Source organism: Macaca mulatta, chromosome 13 (genome assembly GCF_049350105.2).
Source record: "Macaca mulatta isolate MMU2019108-1 chromosome 13, T2T-MMU8v2.0, whole genome shotgun sequence".
Classification (NCBI taxonomy): domain Eukaryota; kingdom Metazoa; phylum Chordata; class Mammalia; order Primates; family Cercopithecidae; genus Macaca; species Macaca mulatta.
In genome coordinates, this window is record NC_133418.1 from 84,473,513 (window position 1) to 84,495,271 (window position 21,759).

A 21,759-nucleotide genomic window follows, 5' to 3' on the forward strand; every position below is an offset into this window, starting at 1 on the left:
GCTGAAATTTGTGAGTCGGTGTTGGGCACAGTCAATGCTTCTTTCCCCCTGACTCCTCCCTGTCTGCCTTTCTTCCCCTGGACATGCAGCTAGCTGTCAGAAGTTTTTTTTTAAGAGCTCTTTATCGGTCCTTCTGTTGCTTCATACCATGGCTAGCACTGGAAGAGACATCTGACATCACCTAGTTTTGCTTTGTGTTAATTTTTATATTTTACAAGTAAGCAAATGGAGGCCATATAAAATTAAATGATTTGATAAGACTGAAATAGGAGCTAGTAGAATCCAGTTCTGTGACTCTGAAATGATTTCAGCCAAGTCACCTCTTTTTTCTTTCCCTGTGTAGAAAGCCTCCAGAAATTTGCCTATGTTTTCTGGGCCTCAGGAATTCCTAGATGTCTAACAAGGATTCTTCAGGGTGGAAAGGAAACTATGACTTTTCATCTAGTTTGAGAATACTGACTAACAAAATAAACCACCCTAAGGTCCTCAGACTAAAGGTCTCTGAGGTCAGCAGACATATTCATGATAGTTATAGCATTTGCTTGAATTCAAAAGGTGGTATATTTGACATTGTGCTAGTTACTTAGACTTCTCTGTGTTGACTTTCTTCATCTATTATACTTCATCTATTAAATGGGAATAAAAATATTAAAAAGGCTTGTGATTTGTGTGAGGAGTAATAAAGTAATATTAGTAAAATATTTGGAACAGTTTCTGATACTGAGTGCTCAGTAACTGTTAGCTCATTACTGAAGATATAAATGGTGAGAGAGGGCCTTGTTCCTGCCTGTGTGCACCCATGTGAATACACTGATTGGTGTGGTGAAGGGGTTGCCACAGGAAGGTAAAGGAAGATTAGTACACACATAATGACATATGCCAAAGATCAGAGAGCTGATTTTTTAAATGGCCAGATAGTCAATATTTCTGGCTTTGTGAACTATAGGATCTGTCATAATTTATCAACTCTGCTGTTGCAGCAAGAAAGCAATCAAAATATATAAATGAATGGGCACGACTGTGTTCCATAAAATGTTAATTATGAGCACAAATTTGAATGTCACATAATTTTCACATGAAATATTCTTTTTTTTATTTTCCAGTAATTTTAAATGGTAAAACATTTTAATTTTGTGGGCCCTTCGAGAACAGGTAGCAGGTTAAATTTGTCCCATTAACCATAGTTTGCCAACTCTTGACACACACAGTATAGATTATGAGAGACACAAATGCAACATTCATAGGCTTGGGGAATCCTAGCAATTGGTGTTGGTGTAGTGTGAAGAGAAATGGCCTAGAAATTCACAGAATTTGTTCTGGAGCCTAGCTCCATCACTTCTGAGATGTGTAGCTTTGAAATGTCTCTTTCAGTTATCAGTGTTTTGTAGAGATGGGGGTCTTGCTCTGTTGCCCAGGCTGGTCTTGAACTCCTGGGCTCAAGCAATCCTGCTTCAGCCTCCCAAAGTGCTAGGATTATAGTCATGAGCTACTGTACCTGGCCTAGATGACGTTTAAGGACCTTCCTGGCAATCAAAGTAGTTTTATAAGGGAAATTTGACATTCGAGATGGGTCATGGAGGACAACCATAAAAACATTAGAAAGGATGATGTGGTACATATTTGGGTAATTTTCATTTAGTAGCTCAGCTGACTACTAGCTGATACATTGACTAACAGTAGACCTGCACAGATGGACAGGTGTTATATTATAGATGACCTTGAATGCCACAGTGTAGGATTTGAATATCATAGCTGCAGATTGTTAGCAGAATTTCCCAGTTTTACAGATGATACTGAGAGAGGAAAAATGACTTCTCTAAGGACATATGACTGGTCAGTAGAGCTGAGACCAGTACTCATTTCTTTTAGTCCCTAGACCAGTGAACCTTCCATCTACCACACTGACCCTATAAGTGTAGTAGAATGCAATTAAATGCAGTTGCATGACTCTGACCTCATAGAGAAAAAGTCTTGGATAAATTATAGAAGCTACTTTTTGTCTCTTCCAAACGTGATCTCATACCCCAGCATATCTAAGAAGGTAGGTCTGTGAATAATCCTGTTACAGAGAAGGGTAATTACAAAAGTGTCCACCTAAGACCTTACAATTCAACAACCTTTTGGCTGGTTTCCTGCAGAGTGTCTTTTAAATCTCAGCTTGGATGTTATTTTTCAGCTGAACCTTCTCTAATACTCTGACAGGTAAAATCCTCTGTTACTTAGTTTTACAGAGTCACGTTTTTACTTCCATAGCATTTATTTGAGTTAATAATTATGGATTTCTTTTTTTAAGTTCTGGGATACATGTGGAATGTGTGGGTTTGTTACATAGGTATAGATGTGCCATGGTGGTATGCTGCACCTATCAACCTGTCATCTAGGTTTTAAGCTCTGCATGCATTAGGTATTTGTCCTAATGTTCTCCCTCCTCTTCACCCCCAAACCCTCAAAAGGCCCCAGTGTGTGTTGTTCCCCTTCGTGTGTTCATGTGTTCTCATTGTTCAACTACTTATGAGTGAGAACGTGTGGTATTTGCTTTTCTGTTCCTGTGTTAGTTTGCTGGGGATAATGGCTTCCAGCTTCATTCATATCCCTGTCAAGGACATGATCTCACTCTTCTTTATGGCTGCATAGTATTCTATGGTATATATATATACCACATATTCTTTATCCAGTTTATCATTGATGGGCATTTAGGTTGGTTCCAAGTCTTTGCTATTGTAAATATTGCTGCAGTACACATATGCATACAAGTGTCTTTATAGTAGAATGATTTCTGTTCCTTTGGGTGTATACCCAGTAATGGGGTTGCTGGGTCAAATGGTACTTCTGGTTCTAGATCCTTGATGAATCGCCACACTGTCTTCCACAATGGTTGAACTAATTTATAATCCGATCAATAGTATAAAAACGTTCCTGTTTCTCCACAGCCTCACCAGCATCTATTGTTTCCTGACTTTTTAATAATTGCCATTCTTACTGGTGTGAGATGGTATCTCATTGTGGTTTCAATTTGCATTTCTCTAACGATCAGTGATGATGAGCTTTTTTTCATGTTTGTTGGCTGCATAAATGACTTCTTTTGAGAAGTGTGTGTTCATATCCTTTGTCCACTTTTTGATGGCTTTTTTTTTTTTTTGGTAAATTTAAGTTCCTTATAGATTCCAGATATTAGACCTTTGTCAGAGTGTGTAGATTGCAAAACGTTTCTCCCATTCTGTAGGTTGCCTGTTCACTCTGACGCTAGTTTCTTTTGCTATGCAGAAGCTCTTTGGTTTAATTACATCCCATTTGTCAATTTTGGCTTTTGTTGCAATTGCTTTTGGTGATGTAGTCATGAAGTCTTTGCCCATACCCATGTCCTGAATGGTATTGCCTAGATTTTCTTCTAGGGTTTTTATGGTTTTTAGTTTTACATTTAAGTCTTTAGTCCATCTTGAGTTAATTTTTATATAAGGTGTAGGGAAGGGGTCCAGTTTCAGTTTTCTGCATATGGCTAGCCAGTTTTCCCAGCACCATTTATTAAGTAGGGAATCCTTTCCCCGTTGCTGGTTTTTGTCAGGTTTGTAGAAGATCAGATGGTTGTAGATGTGTAGTGTTATTTATGAGGTCTCTGTTCTGTCTTATTGGTCTATATGTCTGGTTGGGTACCAGTATCGTACTGTTTTGGTTACTGTAGTCTTGTAGTAGTATAGTTTGAAGTCAGGTAGCGTGATGCCCCCAGCTTTGTTCTTTTTGCTTAGGATTGTTTTGGCTATACAGGCTCTTTTTTTGTTCTATATGAAACTTAAAGTAGTTGTTTTCCCTAATTATGTGAAGAAAGTCCATGGTAGTTTGATGGGAATAGCATTGGATCTATAAATTGCTTTCACAATATTGATTCTTCCTATCCATGGACATGGAATGTTTTTCCATTTGTTTCCTCCCTTATTTCCTTGAGCAGTGGTTTGTAATTCTCCTTGAAGAGGTCCCTCACGTCCCTTGTAAGCTATATTCCCAGGTATTTTATTCTTTTTGTAGCAATTGTGAATGGAAGATCATTCATGATTTGGCTTTCTTCTTTTCTATTGTTGGTGCATAGGAATGCTTAGGATATTTGCATATTGATTTTGTTTCCTGAGACTTTGCTGAAGTTCCTTATCAGCTTAAGGAGTTTTTGGACTGAGACACTGGGGTTTTCTAAATATAGAATTATGTCATCTGAAAACAGAGACAATCTGACTTCCTCTTTTCCTATTTGAATACCCTTTGTTTTTTTTCTCTTGCCTGATTGCCCTGGCCATAACTTCCAATACAATGTTGAACAGCAGTGGTGAGAGAGGGCATCCTTGTCTTGTGCCAGTTTTCAAAGGGAATGCTTCCAGCTTTTGCCCATTCAGTATGATATTGGCCATTGGTTTGCCATAAATAGCTCTTATTATTTTGAGATATGTCCCATCAATACCTAGTTTATTGAGAGTTTTTAACATGAAGGGATGTTGAATTTTATCAAATGCCTTTTCTGAGTCTATTGAGATAATGCGGTTTTTGTCATTCGTTCTGTTTATGTGATGGATATAATAATGGATTTTGGGTAGTAATTTAAATGAACAGCTGTCTTCTCAGCTAGATAATAAGTTCCAATAGGAGAGAGATTATGTCTGTCTATCTCATGATTCTAGCCCCAATGCCTCGCACTTTGCTAGATACATGAAAGACATTTGATATTTTTTAATGAATGAATGTTCTCTCATTAATCATTGATATTGATGAAAATAATTGTTACATTAGCAAAGGCTTCATAGATAGAAGTTATCTTCACTTGCTAATTAAATTATTAAATAGCATTTCTTCCTCCAGTGGCTTTTTTCTCTACCTTTTATAATGACTCCTTTCATGACCACCTTTGTGATAGATAAATTCACATCTATTATAATCCTCATCTATCACCAAAAGACAATAATTTAGCAGTGTCAGTATAGTTACTAACATTAAAACCATACCACTTAAGCCAATTTTAATAATTCTTCAAACACAGGTATATAAAATTGGTTTAAAGAACATATTCACTAGATGCCCTATCTAGTAGAGAAAAACTGTCTATTTCTCTACCAGATTTCCATAAGAATGTTGTGTTTTCCCATGTCACCAACACTCCCTTTAGTCCTCTAAATAATAAGATTTGACTAGTTTCTTTCTAAGATGACTTTCATTTTTTTTTAAATTTATTTATTATTATTATACTTTAAGTTGTAGGGTACATGTGCATAACGTGCAGGTTTGTTACATATGTATACTTGTGCCATGTTGGTGTGCTGCACCCATCAACTCGTCATTTACATCAGGTATAACTCCCAATGCAATCCCTCCCCCCTCCCCCCTCCCCATGATAGGCCCCGGTGTGTGATGTTCCCCTTCCTGAGTCCAAGTGATCTCATTGTTCAGTTCCCACCTATGAGTGAGAACATGCGGTGTTTGGTTTTCTGTTCCTGTGATAGTTTGCTAAGAATGATGGTTTCCAGCTGCATCCATGTCCCTACAAAGGACACAAACTCATCCTTTTTGATGGCTGCATAGTATTCCATGGTGTATATGTGCCACATTTTCTTAATCCAATCTGTCACTGATGGACATTTGGGTTGATTCCAAGTCTTTGCTATTGTGAATAGTGCTGCAATAAACAGACTTTCATTTTTAAAGTGTATTGTAATATGTAATATACAATATACAATATTGTAATACATAAATACACACTTGGTGTTAGAACTTTGTCACTGATATTGTCAGGAACTTTAGAAAATTGTAGCATACAATACTGATGGAGAGTCACCCTTATGTGAGCACCCATCAACTTGACTTTTTAAAATATGTTTCTTTTTACTTCCTACTTCCACTCTTTTCAAGAATAGCTTATTCTTTCAAGGACTGTAATTTGAAACTATGCAGGAAAATGTAAGACTTACAAGCCTCAAGTTGATAGGATTTTCTCTTCTGAAATGCTATCTACTTGAAGATGAATCCTAATGACTCAGGGAAAAAGCTGATGAAATTCACCAGCCTCTGCTCACACAACCAGCATTTACCTTGTTTAAAAAAAAAAAACAAAACAAGATTAAAAAAGAAAATAGTCTTGCTGGACTGACTGTCATTCAACTTGAAATTGGATTCTATATTAAACATCCCCAGTTCCAAGAGGCAGACTAGAAAGAAGAAAGAGTGACCACAGAGATTCATTCTTGAGATGAAATGAAGATAGAGAGTCGGGGCTGCCCTCTAAAGAACCTATAATTTAAAGAGCACAGCTTTCCTTACCACCAGTACTTCATTTTGGGGTTCATGTTTCTGCATGTTTTCTACATCTACTTAGGGCTTGGGTATAGAAACTGAATAGGTCTCTGAAGATAGATATCCGTTTATCCTGCGTCTTTGTCACCTGCTGATGTAGTAGCCTAGCAATCCTTGCTTGTTTCTTAGAGAAGGCAAAACACCTGCAGCAACATCATCATGAAGTAGGAACTTCATATTTTCATATTACCTCCAGTGCTTTAATCTCCTCTCTTGGGACCCCTCTTATCTCCTGTTAAGATCCATCCTCCTCTGCCCTCTAGTCCCCCACCTCCTGGAAACATATTCACTAAGGAGCTTCATATTTTTATCCTGCCTGGATATCCAGTCTGCGAAAAGGAAAGCACAGCTGACATATTACTTAACATCAACATCTTACTGATATTAGAACAAACACTATTTTCTGATTTTCAGGCTCGCACTTCCAGTCTGTTTGTTAAACAAGCCCCATGCCCTGTGTGCCGTTTCTATGCTTCTACTCAGTTCTGCTCTTTCTGCCTTATACTTCTCAAAGGGTGATCCAGGACCACCTACATCACAATCACCTGGGATTGTTGTTAAACTTCAAATTTGGAGGTTCTTCAACTGTATCTGATAATAGGGCCCAGTTAACTGCATTTTAATTAGTTTCCCAGGTGATACTTAGGTGAACTGAAGTTGGAGAATCATTGCTCTATGCCTTTGTCCATATCATTTCTTCCTTTGAGAATGTCCTCTCACATTCTCTAGACATTGTCATCCTTCCCATCCCTTCCTTTTATGGAATTTTGCCCATTCTTCCTAGTATTAATGGTCACTGGAGTAACTGTCACTTGGAGACTATAAATTTAGTTAAGTACAGGGACCATTTGTCAATCATATTTGCAGTCCCTGTAGTGTCTGTTATGGTGCTTTGCACATAGAAGCTACTCTGTAGAGGCTTGATGAATAAATGAAGGGTTCTCTCCCTCCAGAAGTAGAAACATAGGAAGGGCTCACTATATATATGGATTTTTAAGATTAAATGTCAACAGGCTATTGGGGAAATATTTTTAGGTAGAAAATATTTTTTGGTGACCTAGATGTAAAAGCATGCATATGACCTCATTCTGTTTCAGTGTGTAAGGTCAAACATCAAAGAAAGGCTGCTCTTTCTCTTCAGCGTTAGTGGTGAACAACTATTATGTAAAAGAATTACCATTGTCTATCAGGAGGCTTCTGAAAGATTTACAGAGTACAAAGGAGATGCTCCAAGGCCCTGCCTCTGGGACCTCATTATAATTGAAATCTCTAGGTTGTAGGACCATAGTCTGAGCAGTCTGAGGTTTCTAGAATGCTGGGCTTATTAACTCAAGACCCAAGGTACATTAAACTGGGGACTACGTAGTCCACTTGAGTGATCAGTGTCACTGTTCAAATGCCAGGAAGATCTCTTTTCTTCAGTGAATCTCTAGTAATGAAGGGTCCTGTTTTCCACAGAAGGGACTCACTCCTTGACTCTGGCAATGCCCCACTAGAATACAAGCTCCTTTGCAGATATGTTTTATTTATTTTTGAAACACAGTGTCTGGCACATGTGAGTGGCTAAGAAAAACTTGGCAGATAAAACCATAAACGAATGTGTTGTTTTTGCATTTCTTTGGATTACTTATCGGCTTAAATTTAAGATGTTAAAAAAAAATTGACCCCCAAATTTTTGAGCTGCAATGAAATTCTTTGTTTAAAAAAAAAATACTGAATTATTGTTATCAGAGCAAAGTGTTAACCTACTTGTTATAGCAAAATTCTGTATCTTTCTCCCTGGCTCCCATTCATTATCCATTCCCCTCTTTTATTTTAGTTTTGCTTGCTTACTGTTAGGGATTCTTTCTCCATTTGCTTTTCTCCTGACCAAATGGAAAAACCCTGAGTTTACTACATGAGTTTGGAGTGATTTCAGACCTCTGTCTTCAGCTGATGATCCTCCACATGGATCATCTTTCCCTTGCTATGTGATGAATAGAAGTGCTTACAAAACTTACTTGGGGGGTGGGGAGGCATCAGACAGGAGTGGAAAACATGTGAGGCTCCTTGATGAGATAATGCAACCTACACACATTTATTCAGGTGGGAAGAAGGGGCAGCATGGAGGTTAAGTACCTAAATCTTGAGCTCTTTGTCCCCAGAAAATATTGTTACCTTATTGTCATGAAAACAGAAAGTTTCTGCCATTTTGGAAATCGCTATTCTTTAATGCAAAATGCCTGAATTAAAATTCTACTTCTGTCACTTAAGTCTAGATGACTCTAGCCAGATTACTTTCATGAACCATTTATTTTTCTCGTTTGTAAAATGGGAATGATAATATCTCCTTGTAGTATCGTCAGAAAAGTTAGGGACAGTGAATACAAATTAATTAGCACAGTACCTAGGACAAGTAGATGCTCAGTCCATGATTTCAGTCATTATTGCCATCAGTGCCCTGAGTAGGGCCGTTAAACCCTGTTCTGTGGCTCTGGCGTAATGAATTGGAGGACAAACCTTGCTAACTTCACATGGAGCCCAAGATTATCAGAGCATCTTCCTTCTGAATTCTCTTTCATTTATTTTCTATCCAAAGACTCTTCTCCAGCTTTCTTCTTTCTACCCATATTTCCATGTTAGCATGCAGATTAATATTTAATAAATGCTTGGTGTTCTTTCCGTTCTATAGGGCCTCTACAATGAAGGTGATTTTTGTTGTGCTTCAATACGTGTCTTTTAATTGTATTGGAAGGATGAGAAGATTTACTTCCTTGAGTATGTCCAAAGTGTTAGGGCCCTCTTAACAGAGCAAATAAAATAAGCAAACCAGGGCTGATGTTGGAAGACACACACCCAGGTTGTGGGGAAAATGTCAGGGCCTCTCTTTATGCTGGAGATCAGTCTTTCCAGCCCAAGAGTCTTTGTTCATGAGTCTGAATTATGTGTTTCTTCTCTTTCTAACACTGACATTGATTTACAATCTGATTTTGAACTCTGCTTATGTTAGGGTGCAACCATTTCACATAGACATTTTTAACTGCAAATGCTTACGCCCATTTCCCAGATTCTGATTTACCACCGGAGATTTGGTGAATCAACACATGACCTTATGAGCAGTACTTTACTCATTTAATAAGCAGATGTTGTGCATCTTCTGTGTGCCAGGCTGTGCTCTAGGAACTGGGAATACATCAATGAAAAAAAGAAACGAAAATCCCTGCCCTTAGAGAGTTGCATCTTTTGAAGAGAGAAAGACAATAAATAGAACCATTGAATAAACTATAAAACATGTAAAAAGTAATAAGAGCTGTCCAGGCACAGTGGTTCACGCCTGTAATCCCAGCACTTAAGGAGGCTGAGGCGGGCAGATTCCCTAAGGTCAAGAGTTCAAGACCAGCCTGGCCAACATGGTGAAACCCTGTCTCTACTAAAAATACAAAAAAAAAAAAAAAATAGCCAAGTGTGGTTGGCAGGCACCTGTAATCCCAGCTACTTGGGAAGCTGAGGCAGAAGAATTTCTTGAATCTGGAAGGCAGAGGTTGCAGTGAGCCGAGTTCACACCACTGCATTCTAGCCTGGGTGACAAGAGCAAGACTCTGTCTCAAAAACAAACAAAAAAAAGTCATAAGTGATATCTAGAAAAATACAGTAGAGGAAAGGGCCAACGGTGCATCTCATGAGTTTTCAACAACTTCATTATTTTGTATCCTAAGCCTGTCTTTCCTTTTGTGACCACGTTGCCTACCCTCGCCCTAGTTTCTTCCTTTCCTGAACAATTTCAGCAGGTATTTTCAGACATAAGGCAGGGACCTGACTTCTGTTTTGTGAGTTTAAGAAAAAGGCTGGAGCCTATGATGTGACCACTCATAGCCCATCCCCTTTAGGACCTGTCCCAATGTATTAAACAGCAGACAGGAAAGTCTCTCTTTGGAGGGGAAAAATAGGTATTAGCAGAGAGTCTCTGTGTAAATGAGGTTTTTTTTTTTTTTTTTTTTTCCTGAAGTCTGGCCACGGTCTGATAGCCTGAGGCTGGAGCCAGGGCAGTAATTTTCACTTTAGATGGGATGGTCAGATGAGAAAAGCCTTCATCCTCTGGCATCATCTCTTTGTCTAGAAGCATTTGGAAGTGCTTGCCTTGGTAGTGGATAAGGATTTATGGTTGCTTTAATGTTGCCTTAGAAACAGATTAATTGCTTACCTTTGAGGCTTTAAGTCAGCAAGAATTACATAGAAGGGAATTCCAAGTTCTGATGAAGGCCATCAAGGAGTTCCTTGGAATAACCCCAGCTGCCAATCAAGAGCATGCCATTACGCTGACTGTCCAATATATTGGACTGGTAGGAATGCCAGCATATGCCTTTGCTCTGAGTCAAGTCTTCCTTGGTAGCCAAAACTGGCTATAGCTTCCAGCAGGGAGTGGTCACTGCTGCCAACCACTCTTCAGGCCTCTTTGCTCCAAAAGCTCTCCCTCATCCTTTACAAAAGCAGTTTGATAATGATCTATCTCTTGCAGATGTGGGTTTCTATTCCTTGTAGCTGTGACCTCTTCCTCCAACACAACTGGCTGGACTACTCACAGCTGGATATCTTTTTACCATCCTTTGTCAGTGCCATTTGGGTCTGTAATCTGTAGGTGATGGGTTGTGTTTTGTTTTAAAATAAACAGTGATCAGTAGATAAATTGGGTATTCCTGATACTATGCTGAAGTATCATTTGGAAGATGTAATGGATATTCCTAAGTTAGTACTGCTCGTAGTTGTACGAGTTGATCTGAATCCACCATAAAAATCAGCCTATACTTTGTATTGGTAAATTAAGGCAGAATATAAGAAAGCCAGGCAACAAATCAACATATCCACAGTCTCTATTCTTATCTTTCTGCTTAATTTATATGGAAATGTATATTTGAGGGAAAATGGGAGAATTAAGTAGAACTACTTTGAATCTGATGATAGAGGAAAGACCCTGAAAGAAAGGAGACAAAAGGACGAAGAAGGAACTTGCATTTAGGTAACACCTATTCCACATCTTCACGGGCATTTGGATTTGGTATTAATTTAATACAAAAAGAAATTCAACTCCAGAGAGTTCTTTCCAGATGCTTCATTGCCAATAAGCTACATCAGTGTGTTGTATCCACTGTTCACAAATTGTAATGCTCCCCTCTTTTGAATATAATTGTAATGTTTTTAGTTAACACCAGAAGCCCCCTTTCTTTTTCTCTGATAATGATGATGGATTTTTACTGATCTGTCTACCTTTAGACATCTGGTGACCTTTTGGCTAAGAACATATTGTGGGATGTGGACTAGGGAAGGGATGAAGGGCAGGGCTTTTTCTTGGCTGGCCTAGGAGATTGCCCTGACAGTGCATGCAGGAAGAGGTTGCCAGGCAATTGCTAAAAGACCAGATTGAAGGGCAGCTGTCTCTAGGAGCGTGCTAGCCCTCATGTTACATCACCGTTATTGATGCTTGTCTGTTTGAGTCTAATCCATAAGATAAAAGCCAGGCTATTGGAAACCTTCCACAAGTCTTTTGCTAACTAGGCCCTCCTGATTCTACATGGAAGCCAAGAGGCTTTCCAATGGGCTAGTCCAAGCCAACCCCAATAGTTCTCAAGGATTACTTCACACACTATCAGGGATGATGTAATGGAGCAGTTAATTATATCAGTCTTGGAAAAAGACCAGGGGTTGAGTCTTAGTTGAGGGTTTTACTGTCCGTATGACATTCAGCAAGTACTTAACCTATCTAAGCCTCAGTTATCCAACCTCCAAATGGGCTAATAATACCCTCTATTTAGGATTATTGTTAGGGTACTGTGCATTGCACAACTCCAGGGGTGCTGTTCTCATGGACTGTAATGGAAATAGCAACACTAGGAATTTTGTAACATGGCAGTGCTGGCTAATGTAAATATTAAATATAATTGATATGTATAGAGAGAATTTAGCATGGTGTCCATGACTGTTTAAGAATGGAATCTAGTATTCTCTCAGGAAATTGGTTATAATTTGGTGTTTAGCTCTTTTGAAACTTGCTTCTAAGAAGGAAAAAGCAAAATAGTTTTGGATACAGAATAATCTGCGAAGACTTGGATATAAGAAATTGTTACATTGTTCAGGGAATGGGAATAATTTCCATATTCTGGAGCTCAGATGCCAGATTATAAAAGGTCTTAGCCTGTTAAGGGTTTTGAGCTTTGTCCTCAGGGAAGCAGGAAACCAATGAAGAGTTTTAAGGGAAGTGAAGAGTGTCAGATCTGCACTTTAGGAATTTCATTTTGGCTGAAATGTGAAGAATGGAATGATGCGATTTGGCAGTCATTTGAAGGGAGTGGTTAATTATATCAGTCTTGGAGACAGACACAAGTTTGAATCTCTCTTCAGTGTTTACGTTCAGTACTACTATTTATTACAAATATTTCACCTTTCTGATTCTTTCAGGTCCCCAAGACATTTTAAATTGCATATCTTCCAAAAGGATCACTACAGAGGTTTCTTTCACCATTTTAAATGTTAGATATCTTCTATATCATTCTGTATACCTGCCAAGTATTGGGATCACTTATAAATTAGATTTTATAGAGTAGGCCAAAGCTGGTCTCCTTGTGTCCACCCTTGTCCCTTTAGTCTATTCTGCACTGAACCAGCAGAGATCCTTCTAAAAGAAAAATCAGATCATATCACCCTCTGATTAGAAACTCCCAGTGATTCTCATCTTCTACCTCATCAAAGCTCATGCCTTATGGCAACTCAGTGTTCCATGATCCATTCCCACTCCTGAGCCCTGCCCCCTTGGTGCATTGCCCTCTTGCTACATTGGTTTTCTGTGTTTCGAGACTGTGCCAAGCATGGTTCCCATTAGGACATTTGCACTTGCTAGGAATTCTGTTCCTACAGATATCCACAAGACTTGATCTTTCGTGTCCTTTAGGACTTTGCTCAAGTGTTACCTTATCAGAGAGGCCTTCCTTAACCATCTAGTATGAAATCATGCATGCCATGTGTATACACACACACACTCTCTCTCTCTCTCACACACACACACACACACTCACTCCTTGTCCTCTTTATATTGCTCTGCACATACATGTACCATAGGACTTTTTAACCTTCTGATACTTATATTTGTTTGTTTCCTCCACCATTAGATTATAAGCTCTGTGAGAACACAGACTTTGTTTTATCACTGGTGAATTCTCAGGATCTAGAAGAGAGCCTAGCAAGTCTTTCTAGAATACATATTAAGCATGCATAGATATTTGTGGATGAAATGGATACACAAGGGAGTTGGAACTAGATTTTCCACCATTCTTGCAGGATGGTTGAATTTCACCTTGTTTCAAGCAGAAATCCTAAAACCTTTCAAAGACTGAACGAGCAGACATACTGACCATGAACTTTTGCATATTTCGAGAATGTGCTGCCTCTATTTTTCAGCCTTTTACTTAGTTTCAAATTCTGCTATAACCCTCCTCTGGTTGTCTTTAGTATGGGAAAAATGTCAAAGAAACTTATCTCTCTGTAGTGATGAGCTATAAAGGGCTTTAGGCTATGGGGGGATCTCTGGGGGTCTGCCAGAATGTCCTAGGCAGGGGTGTTCTCCTGGGCCCTGGTGCAGTTTGCAGAATAAGCCATCAGGAGCAAACATGAGCCAGAGAGTGTAGGCGAACGTAGGGTGGCTCTCAGCCAGCCTGAAGCTATGAAAGCCTCTAATCCAGCTCCTCTTTTAACTTTTTCCAGGACATTAAGGGTATGTTCTGACTCAGGGCTTCTTCCTATTGCTGCTTTATCTGATGTCATAACTGGTCCCTCCTGCAAGGCCTGGGAGACAGTTACCCTGACTTGGAGCAGACCTTCCTCTACTTCAGTTTCCGCTCACCTCCCTTCCAGGTTCTGGAAGCAAAGGGGACGTAAGGTCTGAGTAGAGTTTTGCTTGAGCTGGTAGGTGAACTTAAGGCCATGGTGGCTGAGTCCACCACTATGCCTACCAAGCTTTGTGTGCCGCTCACTGACTCTGTTACCATGGCCCTCCTTGCCTACAGCCCTTCATCATGTGTATATTTTGTGGTCACTGTTGTCATGCCACATGAGCTAATTTAAGTGGAATTATTGGTCCTGCATTTTTTGGTCACTTTGAACCCTCGACAGAACTAATATGTATTTTAGAATGACCATGGAAAATATGACCGACACCGAGAAGGAACATTTTAAGGTTGGTGACGCTGATTCCATAGCCTGCCAGGCTCTTACCCACAAGTAGGCCTTGGCCTGGTTATCTCCCTTTCCAGCCTGCAGAAAAACAGGCTCCGTACACAGATGTGAAGAGCTGTGCTTGAAGAACCAGATGCCCAGCTACTAATGTATCAGCAGACCTGGGCTGGCTGAAAATTAGGAAGAAATGTGCTCTCATCAAAACATGCTTTTAAAAACTGTACTTAATGTGTGGAAATACTGCGTTACAGCAGAATTTTTTTCTCCTCAAGAACAAATGCCATTGAGCTTTGATTTCAGGCAAGCTTGAAGTTTTCTGTTTCCAAGTAAGTGTGGAGCAATAGGACATGATTTCATGAAATACAGTGTAAGATGCTCTCTGGTGTTTAAGATAATCACCAGGCCTTGTATTGGTGGGATTTTTTCAGGGTCTGATTTTTCAAAGCATCAATTATAATAAGGTGCTTTTGGCATTGAAACCGTTTTTGGAAGAAGATGTACTAACACAAATTTAGAAGAAAATCTGCTTTAGTAAAAAGGAGGAAATTATTTGATGCTTCAAAAGTCCTGTGTTTTTTGGCTATTAGCATGCATAAACGTGTATTTAATAAGGCAAGGCTATGTAAATTGAACTTTTCCTTTCCAATGAGTCAATTGTATATGTTACTCAGTGAATGGGTACTCCATGTAGTAAATTCACAGAAAGATTGAATTGTAAACTTTACAAAGGATTGCTTAGTCACTGATGGAGTCTTAGAACGCAATCATTCACCATAGATTTTGTGATGGTCAAATATAAACAAATTTTGGTAAGACTAATAAAAATAATTAGTAATGCTTTGGATGCAGCTCTAATGACATGACTTTTTTTCCGCCCTCTCCCCCATCTTGTTTTTACCAGTAGGTTCTGACAGTTGGAAGTGTCGTGTACAACATGCGGCGATTAAGTCTTTCACCCACCTTTTCAATGGGATTTCATCTGTTAGTTATTGTGGCTCTCTTATTTTCCCATGTGGACTACGTAATTGCTGAGACAGAAATGGAAGGAGAAGGAAATGAAACTGGTGAATGTACTGGCTCATATTACTGTAAGAAAGGGGTGATTTTGCCCATTTGGGAACCCCAAGACCCTTCTTTTGGGGACAAAATTGCTAGAGCTACTGTGTATTTTGTGGCCATGGTCTACATGTTTCTTGGAGTCTCTATCATAGCTGATCGGTTCATGTCCTCTATAGAAGTCATCACATCTCAAGAAAAAGAAATAACCATAAAGAAACCCAATGGAGAGACCACCAAGACAACTGTGAGGATCTGGAATGAGACAGTTTCTAACCTGACCTTGATGGCCCTGGGATCTTCTGCTCCTGAGATTCTCCTTTCAGTAATTGAAGTGTGTGGCCATAACTTCACTGCAGGAGACCTCGGTCCTAGCACCATCGTGGGAAGTGCTGCATTCAACATGTTCATCATTATTGCACTCTGTGTTTACGTGGTCCCTGATGGAGAGACAAGGAAGATTAAGCATTTGCGTGTGTTCTTTGTGACGGCAGCCTGGAGCATCTTTGCCTACACCTGGCTTTACATTATTTTGTCTGTCATCTCTCCTGGTGTTGTGGAGGTCTGGGAAGGTTTGCTTACTTTCTTCTTCTTTCCCATCTGTGTTGTGTTCGCTTGGGTAGCGGATAGGAGACTTCTGTTTTACAAGTATGTCTACAAGAGGTATCGAGCTGGCAAGCAGAGGGGGATGATTATTGAACATGAAGGAGACAGGCCATCTTCCAAGACTGAAATTGAAATGGATGGGAAAGTGGTCAATTCTCATGTTGAAAATTTCTTAGATGGTGCTCTGGTTCTGGAGGTGGATGAGAGGGACCAAGATGATGAAGAAGCTAGGCGAGAAATGGCTAGGATTCTGAAGGAACTTAAGCAGAAACATCCAGAGAAAGAAATAGAGCAATTAATAGAATTAGCTAACTACCAAGTCCTAAGTCAGCAGCAAAAAAGTAGAGCATTTTATCGCATTCAAGCTACTCGCCTGATGACTGGAGCTGGCAACATTTTAAAGAGGCATGCAGCTGACCAAGCAAGGAAGGCTGTCAGCATGCACGAGGTCAACACTGAAGTGACTGAAAATGACCCCGTTAGTAAGATCTTCTTTGAACAAGGGACATATCAGTGTCTGGAGAACTGTGGTACTGTGGCCCTTACCATTATCCGCAGAGGTGGTGATTTGACCAACACTGTGTTTGTTGACTTCAGAACAGAGGACGGCACAGCAAATGCTGGGTCTGATTATGAATTTACTGAAGGAACTGTGGTGTTTAAGCCTGGTGAGACCCAGAAGGAAATCAGAGTGGGTATCATAGATGATGATATATTTGAGGAGGATGAAAATTTCCTTGTGCATCTCAGCAATGTCAAAGTATCTTCTGAAGCTTCAGAAGATGGCATACTGGAAGCCAATCATGTTTCTACACTTGCTTGCCTCGGATCTCCCTCCACTGCCACTGTAACTATTTTTGATGATGACCACGCAGGCATTTTTACTTTTGAGGAACCTGTGACTCATGTGAGTGAGAGCATTGGCATCATGGAGGTGAAAGTATTGAGAACATCTGGAGCTCGAGGAAATGTTATCGTTCCATATAAAACCATCGAAGGGACTGCCAGAGGTGGAGGGGAGGATTTTGAGGACACTTGTGGAGAGCTCGAATTCCAGAATGATGAAATTGTGTAAGTTCTATATTATATGTGTGTGTGTTTCAGTGTGTTTATGAATGTGAGTCTGTGCATCATTTTTTAAATAGCATACAAGGAATGGAATAGCTTTTATACAAGATCTCTTTCAAAATATCAGTCTTTGCTTGGGTGCCAATTGTCAATATGCTCTACACATAGAGATCTTAAATTTATTTACATCAGAATTTTATTTTTACTTTTATACTTTTACACATTTTAAGTACATTGTAACTATGATAAAATGAGTAATGGGACACGATTTATCAGATAACTTAGGCTGAAAAATTTGTCTTCTATTTTGAATTACATGGTATATGCTCAGAAAAGGAATATTTAAAACATCACAATAGGTCTCTAACTTCATTTCTGAGTACAGATTGAGAAAACCCAAAAAGGAAACACCTCTGAAAAGAATTTCCTGGCTACCAGGGCTGACTGAGAATATTTTTATGGCTTTTATGTGACATTGTGTTTTGTGACAATATAAGTTAACGTTTCTGCTTAAATGCCAATGCTAAATTATGACTTCATAACCAATCCTGCTTCTTCAGTGTTATGCCAATATGGGAAAGTCCATCCAGCCCTTTTGTAGTTCCAGTCTGGTTTTATTTTACATCCTTATTAAACAAACCCTTTACCCTGCTGATACAGTGATAGAGAAATAAGGTTCTGTCCATCTGTCTAGTTGTCAGGGAGCAGGTCAGAGAAAAGAAGGAACAATTTATTCTTCCTCTTGGTACTTTACGGTGGCACTGTGCTCATGTAGTAATATGAAGTACCCAGTTGTTAAGTGATTCTTCCACTGAGAGTTGATATTTAGAGGGCTGTTCCCCCTTTGCCTAGGAAAGTGTGTTGCACTCAACTCACCAAAAGCAAACCAGAAAATTTGACTCTATGAACAATTTCTGGGAGGGAGGGAGAGAGGGAGACTGGCAGGGAGGCTGCCTATAATATCTGCAGTACAACAGAAGACATTGAAATGAATGATTATGTTGGTTGAAGCACTGGACATTTAGAAATTTCAGGGAAGAAAAATAAATATATAAATATACTTCTAAAATAGTTAACTCTTATGATAATGGCATATGATATGCCAAATGGTGAATGCATGCTCTTTAAGTATGAAATTTCTCCTACTGAAAGTGAGAGAAAACAAACCAAAAAGGGAGGGGATGGGCAGAGAGAACAGATTCTCCTGAAAGAGCCTTTCAGTGTCCTTACATCTCTTTGTTGTTACACTATAGTGATAAGTAATGTCGAGTACCGTATCACAATGAAATCAAGCAAAACAGGGATTCTAATATCCATCTTCTGATGTGTGTAGGGAGCATAGTGTTTTTGTTTTGATTAATATCTATTTTGTGTTAATTATAATGTTGTTAGTGTTCCACTTATTGAGATGTGTTTTGTTGGGATACTTATTTTACTGAAAGATAGTGATCTAGTAGCAAATTAATATCCTTCATATGCAAGAAAGAATTTTTTCAATGGTCTTGCATTGGAAAGTTCACGTATGCTCAGGTTAACACAAATGAACTTTATTCCTTTGCTAGGAATTCGTTCCCTATTGATTTTATTTTCCCTAACAATTATGTTTTCTCATCATTTCAATTATTGAACCCTTCTGTAGTATATAGTACTTGTAATCCATGTAAAAGTGTATTGCATATTGTTAAAGGTATATTTCATGTTGTTGAATGAACTCATAAGGGTAACCCTTAAAACACCTTAAATCTGTGTTTTGTTTTGTTTGTTTGACTAAGCATATTTTCTTTTGAAAATTTAATCTTACCTTTTCTTAAGAATAAGGACTCTATGCTGGTTTATTTGAAAAGCAGCTTTTCCCTATTTATTCTGCTGTTCAGGACTTTTACCAAACCATAAATAACCTTCTTTTGGGTGGTACAATGCAGAAGAAAAAGGAAAAGGATTTTTAAAGAGGATTGACATTGATTTGATAGAATAACTTATTCTGCCAAGTTCCATTTAAAAAACATTCATCTTATGCAATTAAATTGATTTTATTCTTGCTAAGGAAGGAATATTGCCAAATTCCATTTTTAGAAATTTAGATTTCTTGTGAAAATTGGTAAACATTGGTGGAGTTGGTGAATATTGGCTAATAATTCATGCCATCTCTGTATATTTGTTCTTAGGAGTATTCAAGATCAATCGCAAGTTTCTTGCTCTATAAAATTGTTACTATACTTCATTTGCTCAACTGAAATGTGAAATTTTAGAAATGGCAAAGCATTTAATTTATAAGTGGAATGAAATTACAGACCTACTTTTTTATATATTTTTAATTTTGAAGAGATTTCATCTTGACTTCATAGAGTTTTTTTTACTGATAAGCTTTGTAGATGCTAAATAGGCCTATTGATTGTACAAATTTGTTTGGCTGGGACTTAACCTTAAATTAAGCACCAGGATTCAAACACAAGCTTTCTAGAAAAACGTATTATCAAAGATATTTTGATTCCATGTCTTTGCTATTGGGAATAGTGCTGCAATAAACATACAAGTGCATGTGTCTTTATAATAAGAATGATTTATATTTATATTCCTTTGGGCATATACCCAGTAATGTGATTGCTGGGTCAACTGGAGTTGTGGTGCCCTGTTAGCAGCTTAGAAAACATTATTTTTTAATGGATCATTTTTCCTTTGGCAGTCGTCTTATTTCCATGCAGTCAGATCCAAGTGAAAGAGTTTGTCATCGTGCAATGGAGCCAGGCTATGGAGACTAAACCCAACTTATCCTGAAGAATGAATTTACATCTCATCAAATTACATAGTTAATCTTGAAAGATGTCCTCCTTCAAAACCTACAGTACTTAAACAAGGCTGATGGCACCACTAAGCTTTATTAAGTACTTTGAAAAAAAATTTTGTTGGTTTAAAGTTGTGCACAAAGCCAGACTTTATGATTCTTTCCAGAGCACCATAAAGAGATTCCTGGAAAAGCCTAAATTTAAAGGCTAATTTTAAGAAGCCCCTAACCAAGGTAGAAATAAGTTCCAAATTGATCAAGGATGGAAAATAAGAGGCAGTATAGCGTTACTGATTGTTCGATTCCAAAAACAAGATAGATTCCTAATCTTTGATCTTGTTTTTAGTGTAGAAGTCATCATTTAAATTGATAATATAAAAATGTCTATACATATTTATTCATATTTTCACATAAATGAGTTGAATTATTTCAGCTTGATAAGTGATAAGTGATGCTTATAATTTCTAATAAAATATATTCTCAGCAAAACATTTTAAAATTACAAAGCAAAATCCCATTAAACAGATATAATTAACAGCTAGCACATGCTTTTTTATAAACTCAGTCAATGACACATACTAAACCAATGCCAACCAATTTTGACTTACAACAGGGAATTCTGTCTAATGTTAACAGCTAATAAAAAATAAATGAAGAATATGCTAATTTGATTTGTGGTTTGGTAGGTAATATCCACAAATTTGAAGTGCTGTTAATGATTGTTCTTTAATGGTTCTAGTTTAATGGTAATAAGTATTACAAAATATTGTTTGGTATTTCAAGTCTAACATTAGCTTAACTGTTTTGGAAAAATGTTAAGGCTAATTAACTAATGTAGATACAAATCAAATTTAATTACTTAGTTATAATCCAGTGATAATATTATTTTTGGAAGACGATTCAAAAGATTTTGAGCATTTAGTATTATATATTTAAAATACAGAGTTGAAAAATCAGAGTATGTAAATTAGAATATTTACCTAATATACTCCTTAGAATATCAGTTTAGCAGAGGTTCCTAGTCATAGTATAATATATTAAACAACAGGCCTACCCAAACTTAATTTTGTTTTAACAACTATTATATTTTTAAGTGTAGTTTTAACTTCATAGTATGTATAAGACATCTCAACAAATATAGCTGTCTGATGCTCAATATTTATATCACATTTTACTCTTTTTGAACAAAAGACTAGAAAGGAAATAAAATTTCAGTATCATATGGGTTCTACAGAATTATTATCATATTCCAGGGAAAATAAATATTTTATTTTTGCTATTTATGGGACCTGTGTTATTTTCTTGTTCTATAGAATTCTTGTTCTAGAGAATTCTATGCAATTCTCTCTAGACTTAGCTTTATGAGATGGCAATTCAATTCTGAGAGTAAAACGAAATACATTAAGACAGCCAGATGTAAACAAGATGAAATGAAGATATTAAAAAAACTTGAAGTGATCAGAACAGAAGAATAATTGTGTGGAGAAATCAGAAATGATGAAAAATATTAGAAAAAATATCACAAGACAAGAAAGGCTGTTAGGACATACTAATTTAAGTCCAACATATTCAGGCTTTACTTTATAGCAGTAGAATTTTATCTGCTACCTTTAGAGCATACTTTCATATTGACATAGAATTTTCCTAGGTAATGTGCTAATGTAAGAAATTTGTATGGAATAACTTTAGCATTTGAATGGATTTCTTCTTTAGTGGATTATCTT

The 21,759-nt window shown here is 37.8% G+C and overlaps 1 protein-coding gene across 16 annotated transcripts in view; it reads left to right on the plus strand.

Moving 5' to 3' along the window:
• SLC8A1 (solute carrier family 8 member A1) overlaps positions 1 to 21,759 on the plus strand; it is a 493,745-nt gene that overhangs the window by 170,991 nt on the left and 300,995 nt on the right. For 9 of the 16 annotated variants that reach the window (NM_001032861.1, XM_015112192.3, XM_077958223.1 and 6 more), the window contains 1 exon segment: positions 15,425 to 17,256. In NM_001032861.1, coding sequence (NP_001028033.1) covers positions 15,458 to 17,256 — 1,799 coding nt within the window. In that variant the 5' untranslated portion in view covers positions 15,425 to 15,457. 16 annotated transcript variants of the gene reach the window in all.